The sequence below is a fragment of the Neophocaena asiaeorientalis genome, unplaced genomic scaffold, assembly GCF_003031525.2.
Source record: "Neophocaena asiaeorientalis asiaeorientalis breed wild unplaced genomic scaffold, Neophocaena_asiaeorientalis_V1.1 scaffold61, whole genome shotgun sequence".
NCBI classification, from domain to species: domain Eukaryota; kingdom Metazoa; phylum Chordata; class Mammalia; order Artiodactyla; family Phocoenidae; genus Neophocaena; species Neophocaena asiaeorientalis.
The window spans coordinates 159,150-172,527 of record NW_020174143.1 but is presented as its reverse complement, the minus strand read 5'-3'; the positions used below and the strand labels follow the sequence as shown (position 1 = coordinate 172,527).

Sequence of the window (13,378 nt, the reverse complement as noted above, 5' to 3'; positions counted from 1 at the left end):
TGCGAACTTCATAAGAATCTAGTAGGAATATTTAAAATAAACCACAAATAACCCTAAATGACAAATTATTCTATTAATGAATTCTTCTGAATTTAGCTAAGTGTTCTCTCTTTTTCTTTAAAGTGCTTTAAATTTTATAGCAGTGAGTCTCCATTTTGACAGTACATGAATATAACCTAAAGAGCTTTTTAAAGCCCAGGTTTCTAGGAAATATCCAGATTTACTGAAACAGTATTTCTAGGAGTAGAGCAAGGGAAATACACTAAGTTTTTTTCTTTAGGCTTCCCACTGCTGATTTTATTGTCCAGCCATGGTTGAGAAATAGTGAATCAGGTTAACAGTTTTCCTTATGCTATTATTGTGCTTTATAGGCTCTTAGTCATTCTAAGATTAAAGCATGCTATTAACCTCAGAAGGACAGGGAGAGCTTGCTGCTTGCTGCATCTCCCTTTACCACCGTAGTTTGACAGCTACTGCTTATAATAGTTGTGTGAACTTCTCACCTTCTCTTTTTTGGCTCTTTCTAGATGAAGATTCTTTGGGATAAATATTTATATGGAAGGATTTTAAAATAATAAAACAGAAAAAAATTTTAAATAACTGAGAGAAGACAATTTAGGAAACCCCTAAGCAGCACGTTTCAGTACAAAGCCTTTATCACAGTACCAGTGAAGCTAAGCATTAACTAAACTTGCCAGGTGCAGTGAAGGAGAATAAAAAAGGACAGCTGTTGGGGGGAGGGGGTAGGGGAAGGAGCAGGATAGTGGAAGAAGAAAAATAGGAAAAGTAGGAAAAATAATCAGTACTTGTTTCAGATGCTACCCAAGTTGCTATATGAACTGCCCTGGTCTACGTTAGAAATCAGTAATTTACAAAGACGTCAACTTGGCTTTTTTGGGGGGGTTTGGGGGGTGGAGAGGAGGAAGTTCTTGTAGTAATCTATCTCATTTTCTCCATCTTTAAAATGGGGATATAATAACTCACTCTTTTCATCACAGATATGTTGTTATTAGGCTAAAAAAATACTTTACACTATTGACATTACCCATGTTCAAATGTCACACTTAAAGCACACAGTGACATGCTTTTATCAATAAAAAACTCACCTGAACCTTAACTTCCTGGTGGCTGAGCAGAGGAACCAAATGAGGGACTATTCCAGAGTCTATTACCATCTGTATCTGTTCGTTGCCAGCATCAGTAAGGTAAGAGAGGGCCCAGACCGTATCTACCAATATCTAATGAATAAAAAGAATTCAAATAGCCTTTGAATATTTTCTCATTTCAAAAATTCTTAACCATATGGACTAACCTATGATTGTTCTATCATCTTCTTTCTTCCCTTTTCTCTCACCTAAATTCACTGGAATCAATCTTCTCTATTATACTAAGCATCATCATCTATGAACGTCTATATCAAGTGTGTGCATCTTATCTTCTAGCCATATTTAGGATATTTAAGTTAATTATGATCTTGTTCACAGATTGGTATCCACTCTTAACTCACAAAGATACAAACACACTACACAGCACATAAAATATGAGAAAAAGACATTCTCTTTCCCGAATGCTCAGACTGAGGGATACTAGGTCCAAGGACATTGTGATAAACGCATGTAGTTGGAAAGAGTATATGTATCCAACATACAAAGTGGTTCAAAGCATCTGGGCTAGGTGAATATATTCAAGGTGTTCTCGCATCAATACCATGTTGGTAGGTCTAAAGCCAGTACTCCAGTATTAGGATTATAGTACTTTCATCTTTTCCAACCAGTATGCTTTGCCTTATAAAACCAGAGGCAACTTCCCAAATAGGAATCTCCCACAGCTGCAGATCAAGACATTAAAAGCAACCATAGGTCAACTTGTGAGATCTATAATCAAAAAACATGTTCTAGTTAAAAAAACAAAAAAACCCAACAAACAAAAAACTCCCCAAAAACCAACCAACCAAACAAAACTATAATTTACATCAGGTGCCAAAAGTACTTTAAAAAAAAAGCCTCTGTAATTAACTTATAATGATTATATTTCAAAGTGCAACAGGCCATTGTGTTACTTCTTTCTTTGTATGTGAAGTCCTAATTAGAAGTTATGGCCAAAACGAAGAATGACAAACAACTGTTAAACTGCTAAATAATACAATTACTGACAAAGACACAGTAATAAATAATTGTGCCTGAAACTTTACTTCCGAAAGCTTTTCTGGAATATGAACTCTGTGTCAAAAGACAAACCAGAGAAGTCTGAAACCTTTAAATTCTAAATCAATGATATGTTTAAAACATCCAAGAAGCTCCTAGAAGAAAATAGCACTTTGCCATTTTTCCTTTCAGAAATTCAAGAAAGCACTATGGATATTTTTAACGTCAAAAGAAGACACCAAATGAAAAATTCACACACATAAAGTGGTATCAAAATATGTGAGACAACTAAATTTCAACTTACAAAAGTAACTTTTTTTTTGCCAAAATTTGCTGACATAGGCAAAAAAACTTCAAGTTACTTTGTGCATGACTATATGTAAAATCCAGATATATTTTTTTAAAAAGGCCCAATACTAAACATGTCATTAGTATGCTCACATCAAAATCATAATTTAAATCAGACCTGATCTCATATGCACTTTTTGTGTCAGCAAAGTCTATGATAAGTTTACTAATTACAACCAGAGTGTAATTTCAATGTTTCACTTATGGTTTGTGGACGCAGTTTCGTTATTTTTTTTATTTCTTTGATGGCCTGATTTAAGAACTTGCTCCTAAGTGTTAACCTAAGAAGATTTCATTTTTAGTAAACATTATTGTTTAGTAAACAATATTACTAACGCTACTAAAAAAGAACAATGCAAACTGGCTTGAGAAATTCAAGATATATCAAGAGCAAGAAAAACGAGTTACAATCTCAAATGGATTGGGGTAAACAAGTGGAAAGAACACAATACATCTCTGAATAAGGTCAACCAAGATGTCTAGTTTTCCAGAAGAGTTATAAACTTTGAGATTAATCTTTCTTGGAAATCTTTTAATAAAAGTAAAATACAAAAAACTGTAATTTAATCAAAGAATTTGTGAGCCATGGCCGCTGAGCCTGCGCATCCAGAGCCTGTGCTCCGCAACGGGAGAGGCCAAAACAGTGAGAGGCCCGCGTACCGCAAAAAAAAAAAAAAAAAAGAATTTGGCTATAATAAGCCAAAACCAAAATTTGTTTACATGTGTGGTTTTTTTGCTTGTTTGTTTTTTAAACACCCTAGACTATCTGGAGCTAGAAAAAATATCTTTAGGACAAAGATCATGTTCATCTAATGAATAATCAAGCACATTATGTCACTGCTTGATGTAGTATAATTCTAACTTTAATTTGCTCCATATCTTTACAGAGATCCTGGCAAAAGGGTATTAATACCCTAGAAACTGTGAAGGAATGAAGCAGCTTGTCAGACAGTAATTATACCAAACTGTGTTTTTAAAGAACTACACAAGGTTCTGATTGTTACTATGAGTTTTATCCATGTGATTTTCTTTTACCCATTATATTCCTAGCTCTTCTAACACAATAAAGGCTAGACTGAATTTATAAGCAGTTATGGCAGTTTCCCACTCATTCATACTTCCTGAGTTGCTTTCTCCTTTGCTCTCTGTGTTAGTATGAGTAGGATATATTTATTATGTTTAAAATCTAGTCCGCACTGATTTGTTTCCTTTTTGTTTGTATACTCAATTATCTCTACACCAAGTGAAGCCATTACCAAAGTCATTATAATTGAATTAACAGAGTAAAAATGAAATTAAAGAGCAACTGATATTCATGGTTTGGTGTAAGAATGGTATATGAATACAAACCCATGCATAAAGGCACAAATATTTCTCTTTTTTACCTTTCGAAAATAATACCACTAGGTGTAAGTGTTCTCTCAATGGCCAGCTGTCAAAATGAGCTTTCATAAGAAGCTCATGAACAATCAAAGATAAAATCTTAGTGAGAGAGATTACTAACTGGCAACTTTAAGAACTTCCAATGTCAGTTTTCACAACACTAATATATAATATATGCACATACATTACTGCCCAGACCAAAATAACAGGCTTGATTTCTTCACTGAAATTACATATTGTGATATGGGTAAACACAGAGAAAACATAAAATACCGAACTACGTATCGCAGCTCCTGAAATGAAAAAATTTGATAGAGTGCACTGACATAATGTCATTTTCTCCCGTGTCACAGGGACAAGCCCTAACCATATATACACATAAAAATATATGACGGGAAGCATTTACTCACATTTACGTCTGTGTGATGAATTAAAACACAAAGAGCTGGAAGAATCTGGAGAGAGAAATATATAGATTTTAAAATATACACAGATAAAAACATACACATAATGGTATCTACTTTACTTTAAAGGAAAACAAAAACAAAAATACTTGTTACCTCCTGAATGGTTTCCATTGGGGGTGGCGGGTCTTTGTGGCGACATAAGTTGACCATAACCCAAGTAACATTTCTTAAGAATGTTATAGGAATAGATGGACTTATGAAGGAAAGTAAAGGTTTCACAACTCCAAGACTTATGACATAATCTCTACACTGTGGCCCATCACCTGTAGGAAGAAGGATTTATTAATTCAATACAATAAGCAACTCAGAAAACGTAAAGCACTGGGTTCAATATGCTACTTCCTGTATTTGAACCAAGTATACTATTTTGTTTTATGTGAAAGTTTTAGACAATAATAACCTAGTTCTTTGAGCCAAGAGAAGCAAGGTAAGGTACTAAGATTTTTTTGCACATTATTCATGTATTCAGGTTTATATTCTGTTTACCCTAAAATGTTTTTATGCCATCTAAAATGTTTTTATGCCATCTAAAAGCCTCAGTAAGGCTTTAAAGTACTTTGTGAACACAGAATTCTTGCTTTTTCTCTTCTCTCTCAATGGTACTCTAAGTTTAAGAAATTTTCACGTTATAAAAAGAGATATATTGAAATACCATTACAGAGAAAATATTTGTAGAATTTATACTGATGATCTAATATCAAAGCATAGAGAGTATTAACTATAAATTACTCTATACACTTAGAAACTATGTCTCAAAAAGGCAGGGGAGAGGGAACCAATACCCCTAGATCAGTGGTTCCCATAGTGATTTTGGGGCCCTATCCCAAATCTGTTGAAACAGAAACTCTGTGGGTCCAGGATTCTGTTTTAACAAGCCCTTAATATAATTTTGATAACAGGCTAGAGTTTGAGAATCACTGCCCTAGAGAAAAGTGCCAAATTTAATTTCCTCTATCTAGAGTATCACTATAATTTGTAGTATGAAAGCCACACTGAAGTATTACATTCTGTAAGTGAAAACACTTTGCCCTGCACTGTGGTATTTGAAGATAAAATGCTTGTTCTTTTTGCAACCATGTATTCTAATTAATTCTAAAATGTCACTGGAATTAAAAGCCAAAGATCAAGATGTTGTATTAATAGTTCTAAATCTACAATTTGGTATAAAAGTGAGGGACTCTGGATATACAAACAATAGCATTCCTAAGAGTAATATACCATATGCCAAGAACAGTTTATAGGGAAATTCTCCCACTGGAAAACTCACAATTGTGGAGCACTAACCATACCTTACCTTCCATCTTGGCCCCCAAAAGGGTAATAAAGAGGAGGTATATCAGAGCAAAACTGATTACTTCTATGCAAAAATAAAAAAACCTGTGGCAAAAATAACTTTTAACATCATGGTACACAATACAGTTCAGACTGCAGATTTTTTCCATTCTCCACTGGAGGATAGATTTTTGAGTTTGGGTGAAGTTAGGCTGTAGTTAAAAAACAAATTCTTGAAATACTGGAATTGTCTTTAATTATTCTTCCTACAATTATTTATCAGAAAACACCTGAAGGTATGGCAATCATGGTGGTCAACATTTAATGAGACTGCCTATAAGGTACAGATACCACATGTATGATGATGACCTCATGATGATAGTGGATAACATTACTATACTTCATTGCACTAAAATCCACAAGAGATATAAAAAATTTCAATTTAGATTCTTCTCAGAACTGCTATTACAGAGAAAAATTTTGGTTTATGTTTTGCCTCCTCCTTTTTTCTTATTATTTCCTAGGATAGTAAGAGAGTTGAGGAATAAAATGGACCAACATAATAAAGGAGAAAGAGGAAAATACCTAAATCACATACATATTTCATAATTATTCAAATAATTAAGAGTTAACTATATACAAAGAGATATACTGGTATCACAGGCAACAAAAATGTTCATTCTGTTTACTATGGGTTTATACTTAAACAGCTGTAATTTCTGTAAACTAGTTCATAAAAACTAGTACTAAAAAAGGCAAATTGCTTTTTCTTTTCAACTACTAGTAGTCATTTTTATTACACAGTACATGATAACAATGATTGCTGGACTAGTATTACAAGTTTTAGACAAACCTATGATATTTCCCAGTGCCCACACTGCTTGCTCACAGACATTTTGATGGGGTGAATGGAGAAGCCTCAGGAAAAGTGGAACAGCATCTGAAGAAGGAAAACATAAGCTATCATTTAAGTTTGAAGATACTGCTATATATCAATTATATTTCAATAAAATTGAAAGGAAAAAGGTTGAAAACACTATAATCTAAACCAAAAATCAAACTTGTTTCTTTGCTGAAATCCCAAAAGAAAGAAACCTATCAGAAATATATTTAAGGGCTTCCCTGGTGGCACAGTGGTTGAGAGTCCGCCTGCTAATATATATATATATTTAAAATATATCTTCATTAAATGATTTTCATTAGAATAATGGTAGTGGAAAATTTCCGGCTAGCAGACTATTCATCATCAAAGTGACAGTTTTAACACACAGACAAATGTCAAATTAAGCTGATAAAATTTCATTCACAGTTAAAACCGGATTTAATTCCAATTTCAAGAAATTAATTCCTTATAGATTAGCATTAGCTTCAAATTTGAAAAAAACTCCAATTATTAAAATAACTTTTGAATATAGAAATTTAAAATAACATCATATGGGTCTTTAGCCAGGTCAGTGATTCCTGTGCCACATGAGACCTTCTGAATCAGAAAATGATTCTGTTGCTTAACACAAGGAAAAACAAAGAGACGTTTAACAGAATAATACTGCACTGAACAAATGATTCTTCTATTTCTTTTCTTCCCTCTGATATTGCTCTGAAAAATGCTATTTGAGTACATGTAGATCAATCATGCTTACTTATAGTAAAAAGTAATTCATTTATCCATTACTTTTGGTATATTAAGACAGACTAGCAGTGTTAAAACAAATTCTAAGCCTCTTTCTAATCTTTAAGGAACACAAAAGAGAAAAGAAGAGGGATTAAGACATTGTCTTGAGATCATAAAATTAACTAAACAGTCAACTATACAAAGCAAAACCAAACCCCAAAATCACCTGAACCCAAAATTAATCAGTTTTATTATAATTTAAGGAAATTATCTTTTCTATGTAATATTATAATACAAGTGTCTATATAATAAAATCCTCACTGGATAACACCTTTGTTCCCTTTCAAAATCTTGACAGTGCTTAAGATTTTAACAGGCTTATTAGACAAGTATACTGCTTACATATTTGAAGGGGACTCTGAAAGTACTTTCTTTAAAATTATTAATTTCTTTGTTTAGTAGAAGAATCAAATAGTACTTATGAAAATAATTCAAGTTATTACTTTCAATAATTATTTCCCACTTACATTTCTTGGAACATAAAAAACAACCAATCCTATAACAATGAAAAAAAAAATTTCAAGCCATTCTCTAAAGTAGAACCACTTTATAAAAGAAGATTTCTTTAAAATGTATAATGGACATCTCATTAACAGTGTCCAACAGGTAGTATGGCAATAGGAAAAACACCTTTATTTCTGTAATGTCCTATAAACACAATAATGTAACTACTACTATAATTACAAAATGTTCTCAGATTTAGAATCAAATGAATTTTTGGAAATAGAAAATGTCAGTCAATGGGACAAGATGATCAAAGTAACATACTTGAGTTCGCCTATTTCAACTACCTTATTTGTTACTGAATTCAAAATACTTAATTACTTTATAATATAAATAGCTCTATTCTTTTAGGAAAAGCATTGAGTTTTTTAATTAACTTTTTTTTGAAAAATCACAATTTTGTCTCTTAATAACCAACTTACTGGACTGAACTACTGCTTGAGTTTGTTCAGAGGTTCCAGACGCAATGTTTGTCAAAGCCCATGCAGCTTCAAACTGTAAAGAAGGACTACAAAAAACAAATAATTTTAAACAGCAGGAATTTCTACATTGGCCCAAATATCCACCAACCACTCTTCCCCCTAGCATTTTAAAAGTATTACATATTTTTATTCAAAAGATCTATGCACCCAGTACTTTTTTTTAAACTTCCAATGACTATTTAAAATATCTGTTCAGTATAAAAAGCTACAACCTCCTCAGGTGTCCTTATTTTTAGTAAGAACTCTTTATTAAGATACCTGCACATTACTACCCAAACAGTTTTCTCAAGTACCTATCTGGCTAAACTAGTTCTTGCCAATTTTCAAAGCTTAAAAGTTAAATATATCATTCACAAGTTCCCGTTTGGTCTTTACTTTCCTCTCTTGGTGTAAACATTCCTTACACTGTTTTTCACTTTGGCTTCTCAACTCCACCTTATAGCCCCCTTTTTTTTTCTTTAAAGACCAAACTAACTACGAGAAAATCTTGTCTTCTGCAAAGGATACATCCTAAATTATTTCTAAAAATAATGTACTTACTTGTCATCTCTTTCAAGACAATGGACTAAAATAGGCAATATTCCAGATTTTATTAAGTCATCAATTGGTGGATTTCGATCACTGGACAAAAGCTTCCTATAAGAGATATAAACATACCCCTTGTGAACTTAATGACATATAATTAAGTTCAAATTCACATTTGATATATTACAATAAACTGAATATTTGGCACAAATACTCTCCCTGCAAGCTACTTTTTAAATTTACATAATGCAACCTTTTCTCTATTATAAATTAATTTATAAATTTACAGAGATTAATAATTAGGAAAAAATGGTAAGACATGAACCACTTTTTTTTAAGTTAGGACAAAAGCAGATAGGATGCTGGTACAAGTTTATAGCTGATACTAGTGTCCAGTTCTTCATCCTACTCTATATACCAAATCAAAGGTCATAAAAGCTCAACAACATTCTCATCTCAACAACTAAAGGGAATGAAATAAACACAGCAATACATAGGAAAATATCCAGAGAGATATTGGAGATACTAAGGTGAATAAGACACATCCTTGCTCTCATGGAGCTTAGAGGGTAAAACAATACCTAGTGCCCATTTACACATATGGCAGACTGCAGTTTTAGCTGACAAATCCTAAATGTGGCCTAACACAAATCTTCACTCATTTGAATCCCCTGCACTACTATATTAAGACAATGTTTAAGCAACCTTAATCAGATTATTCCCCTACATAAACCAAGTGATGGCTGCTAATTTACTACCCTATCAGTGTAAACTCCTTGACTGAGTTTTTTATAACACTCCACAAACTAGCTCCATCTTATTTCTCTACTAATCTTATTCTCTGTAATTCAACAACAGGTCAGTCGTCTGTCCGACCATTTCAGTCTAATTTCTAGGCCCTTCAAATCCTATTCCCCACACTTGGAATGCTCTCTTTTTTGCCTATTCAAACTCTATCTTTTCAAGTTAAATGTTTTCAAAATACCCTCTCTGAATTCCGAGAATATACACGGCATATGGCTACATTCGCTGTTGAGCATCACTATTTTTAATATAGTTTTGCCTTCCCGATTAGGTTCTAAACTTCTTACAAAGCAAGAATTATTCCACATGCTTCTTCACAGTATTTTCCATAATAAATGGTATGATTCTTTGCACAACACAGGAAATAAACCCAGTCTTTCTTTCTTTTTTTTTTTTGCAGTACGCGGGCCTCTCACTGTTGTGGCCTCTCCCGTTGCAGAGCACAGGCTCCGGATGCGCAGGCTCAGCGGCCATGGCTCACAGGCCCAGCCGCTCCACGGCATGTGGGATCTTCCCAGACTGGGGCACGAACTCGTGTCCCCTGCATCGGCAGGCGGACTCTCAACCACTGCGCCACCAGGGAAGCCCAACCCAGTCTTTCTTAATCAAGGTTTCAAATTTAATAAAAGAAATTATTTTTTATTACTTCGCTGAGGACATTCTTAAAGAGAAATGTCCCTCTTTGTAAAATGGCGCGTACAGTATCTACAATGTATCATCAGTTTGGTGACACTGTCTTGCTCTGTGCTAAAGTGCCAGTAGTTTACCCACAGTTGCTTTTGCAACATCCATGTGAATGTTAACACAGTAAAAACAACAAAAAAAAAGGCAAATAAAGTCTTAGAATTATTGTGAAAATAATACCTCCTTAAGTTATCCCAGGCTCTCCTAGGGATCCACACACTATATTTTGAGATCCCCTGCCTTAGGGCTTTAATTATCTTACAGAACTCATGTTGAGAAGAGCTGCTCCAATACTATAATCAACTCTGACAATGGTGAGCATAATGTATCAATTTCTTAATCATTCTTCCTATTAACATTAATTTGCCATTCTGAGATGTGAAAACTTCTGTGATTTTCTTCCTACATAGCAAAGTCCTCTCTAGGAAGTTCTTCTACCTGTGGTGGGCAACACTTAATTCTATAATTTCCATATGTGTTCTAGGCCATTTAAAGTGAATATGCAAAAGTAAGAAAGTCTAATAAACATAAAAGGGACTCATGCACTGGATAAGATATTACATAAAACTGTGAAGTTTTTTTTCACTTTAAAATTCTGTAACTAGAATCAATTTCTTGCTTAAGTGTCTCTTTCCTACAATTACAACATGGGGGGTATTCTTTTATTTATAAAAAAAACAAAGGGCTTCCCTGATGGTGCAGTGGTTAAGAATCCACCTGCCAATGCAGGAGGCACGGGTTCGAGCCCTGGTCCAGGAAGATCTCACATGCTGCGGAGCAACTAAGCCCATGCGCCACAACTACTGAGCCTGCGCTCTAGAGCCCACGAGCCACAACTACTGAGCCCATGTGCCACAACTACTGAAGCCCGTGCGCCCTAGAGCCTGTGCTCTGCAACAAGAGAAGCCACCGTGATGAGAAGCCTGCGCGCTGCAATGAAGAGTAGCCCCCGCTCACCGCCAACTAGAGAAAGCCCGCACGCAGCAATGAAGACCCAATGCAGCCAAGAATAAATAAAATAAATTAAAAAAAACAAAGAAACCACTATATTGTACTACGATACAACCATGTCTTCCCCAAGCTATTTATTAATACAAATGTCTCAGTAATAATTTTTTGGTTTTCCCTTAAAGTATGAGTGCATAGGTTTTATAACAATGTGCAAAAATAACTAAATATTCTTACATTGACTGAGAAGTGGGAGTCTCCGTAGCCCTGAATCTTAATGTGTACTTCCCTGTACACTGCTACAGTAAGCTTTAATTCAATTCATTGTTTGATCAATATGAGGACTGTGAGAAGAATTAGCTACCTGAGCAGGATTTGATGAATCTGAATTTTAATAAAATTAAATACCTATTAATCAGTAAAAGGTAAAAAGCTTTATAAATAATGTTTTTCTATTAGTCTATAGCAATACCCTGTCAAATCAACTTTTCCCTAGCATTTGTACCTATTAGCCACACTAAGGCCTCAATGTATTAGCGAGTTTAGAAAATTGCTAATTTTAATACTCTAAATCAGAGAATAATTTTGAAAATAAATTCAGTTGGTCTATGACTGTTCTTTATTGTTTGTCATCAAAGTTAATATAAGAAACAGGACTACTATATAGTGAAAACCCAAAAGAGAACTCCTGTGTAAGTTACAAAATATGTCCTTAAAATTTAACTTACCTAGCAGCTTGAACTGCACTTAACTGAATTCCTTGGTTATCACTTGAAGCATTCTATAAAAAACAAAACAATTTTTGATGCAGATACACAGTAATTAGTTGTTAAGTCCAAGAAATACAAATGAAAAGGGGGGGAAACTCAACTTACTTGAACAATAGCTTCTAGAGAGGTATTTTGCTGGGAAAAAAGTTAGAGAAAACTAAGTTAAAAAATCACCTTGTAATTCTGTATTTATGTAAAAATTTTTCACTGGTATTTTTAAATTACCAGAATAACAATTACTTACCACTCTATAATCACCATCTATGTCAGAGTCTTCACAGATATCTTCATGTGGTACGTTCCTTCTCTTTAAGAGATGTTCATCTCTTTTATTCTTTAAAAAAAAAAAAAAACCAGTTAATTTTTAAAAAGCTAAATACTTTCATACAAAGGTTAGGCAGTCCTGTGCCTACAAAAAAACATGAAGTGGACTTCCCTGGTGGCACAGTGGTTGAGAGTCCGCCTGCCGATGCAGGGGACACGGGTTCGTGCCCGGGTCCGGGAGGATCCCACGTGCCGGAGCCTGTGCTCCGCAATGGGAGGGGCCACAACAGTGAGAGGCCCGTGTACCGTTAAAAAAAAAAAAAAAAATGAAGTGACTTTTAAAAGTAAAATGCAAACGCAGAAAATTAAACCAAATTGTGAATTAAACACTTAAGCAACACTAATTTGAGCCCCAAACCCCAAATATTACATTTTTAATGAACCGTGAACAATGTAAAAATAAACTAAAAAATAATTTGATTAAAAAAGATAGTGTACAGTTTAAGCCAGAACCAAACATACATATTTATTTAAAAGTACTAAACCATTTTATACATCATCTGGGAGCTTCTCTTTATCACCTAAAAACAAAGTCAAAGCAAAAGTTGGGCAGTTCAAAATCAGACAAAAATCAACAATACCTTACAAAACTGAAGGGCCACTTGAATTTCACTAAAAATGTTTGTGACAAACTTAAAAATATATTCTCAACTAACCTACTTTAATACTTGAAAAGTTGATGAAATTTTTAAGTACCAAGTTCCTTTTAGGGAGTAATTACTACTGTAAATAGCAGAACTATTTAGTATGACATATATTTTATATAAATCATTTAAAATTACAGAAGAAAAAATCATTTGATAATGTGTTTATCTCTATATTTGGATAGTGGACAAACTGTATCTTGTCAACTTCAATAGCTTGTCAAATTTAGTCAATCTTTCCATTTTCAAGAGAAAGAAATGCCAATTAAGCACCTGAGATTAATATACATTTGCTAATTTCTCTATATGCTGTAAGGTTGTTAGAATTATGCTTGAAAGTACCCAATATTAATCAGGCTCACCTTCCTTAATTCAACTACAACTTCATTTCGTTGTCTTCTCATAGT

General features: G+C 33.8%; 1 protein-coding gene across 1 annotated transcript in view; it reads right to left on the bottom strand.

Annotated features, from left to right (window-relative positions):
- Window positions 1-13,378, bottom strand: part of KPNA4 (karyopherin subunit alpha 4) — a 27,978-nt gene extending 14,600 nt beyond the window's left edge. The window contains exons 1-10 of the mRNA XM_024754975.1: window positions 13,334-13,378; window positions 12,248-12,337; window positions 12,109-12,138; window positions 11,962-12,014; window positions 8,813-8,908; window positions 8,213-8,298; window positions 6,468-6,554; window positions 4,436-4,605; window positions 4,286-4,330; window positions 1,107-1,238 (exon numbers count right to left, since the gene is read on the bottom strand). Of these exons, the coding sequence (XP_024610743.1) occupies window positions 1,107-1,238; window positions 4,286-4,330; window positions 4,436-4,605; window positions 6,468-6,554; window positions 8,213-8,298; window positions 8,813-8,908; window positions 11,962-12,014; window positions 12,109-12,138; window positions 12,248-12,337; window positions 13,334-13,375 (831 nt within the window). The 5' untranslated portion in view covers window positions 13,376-13,378. The remainder of the gene's footprint in view (window positions 1-1,106; window positions 1,239-4,285; window positions 4,331-4,435; window positions 4,606-6,467; window positions 6,555-8,212; window positions 8,299-8,812; window positions 8,909-11,961; window positions 12,015-12,108; window positions 12,139-12,247; window positions 12,338-13,333) is intronic.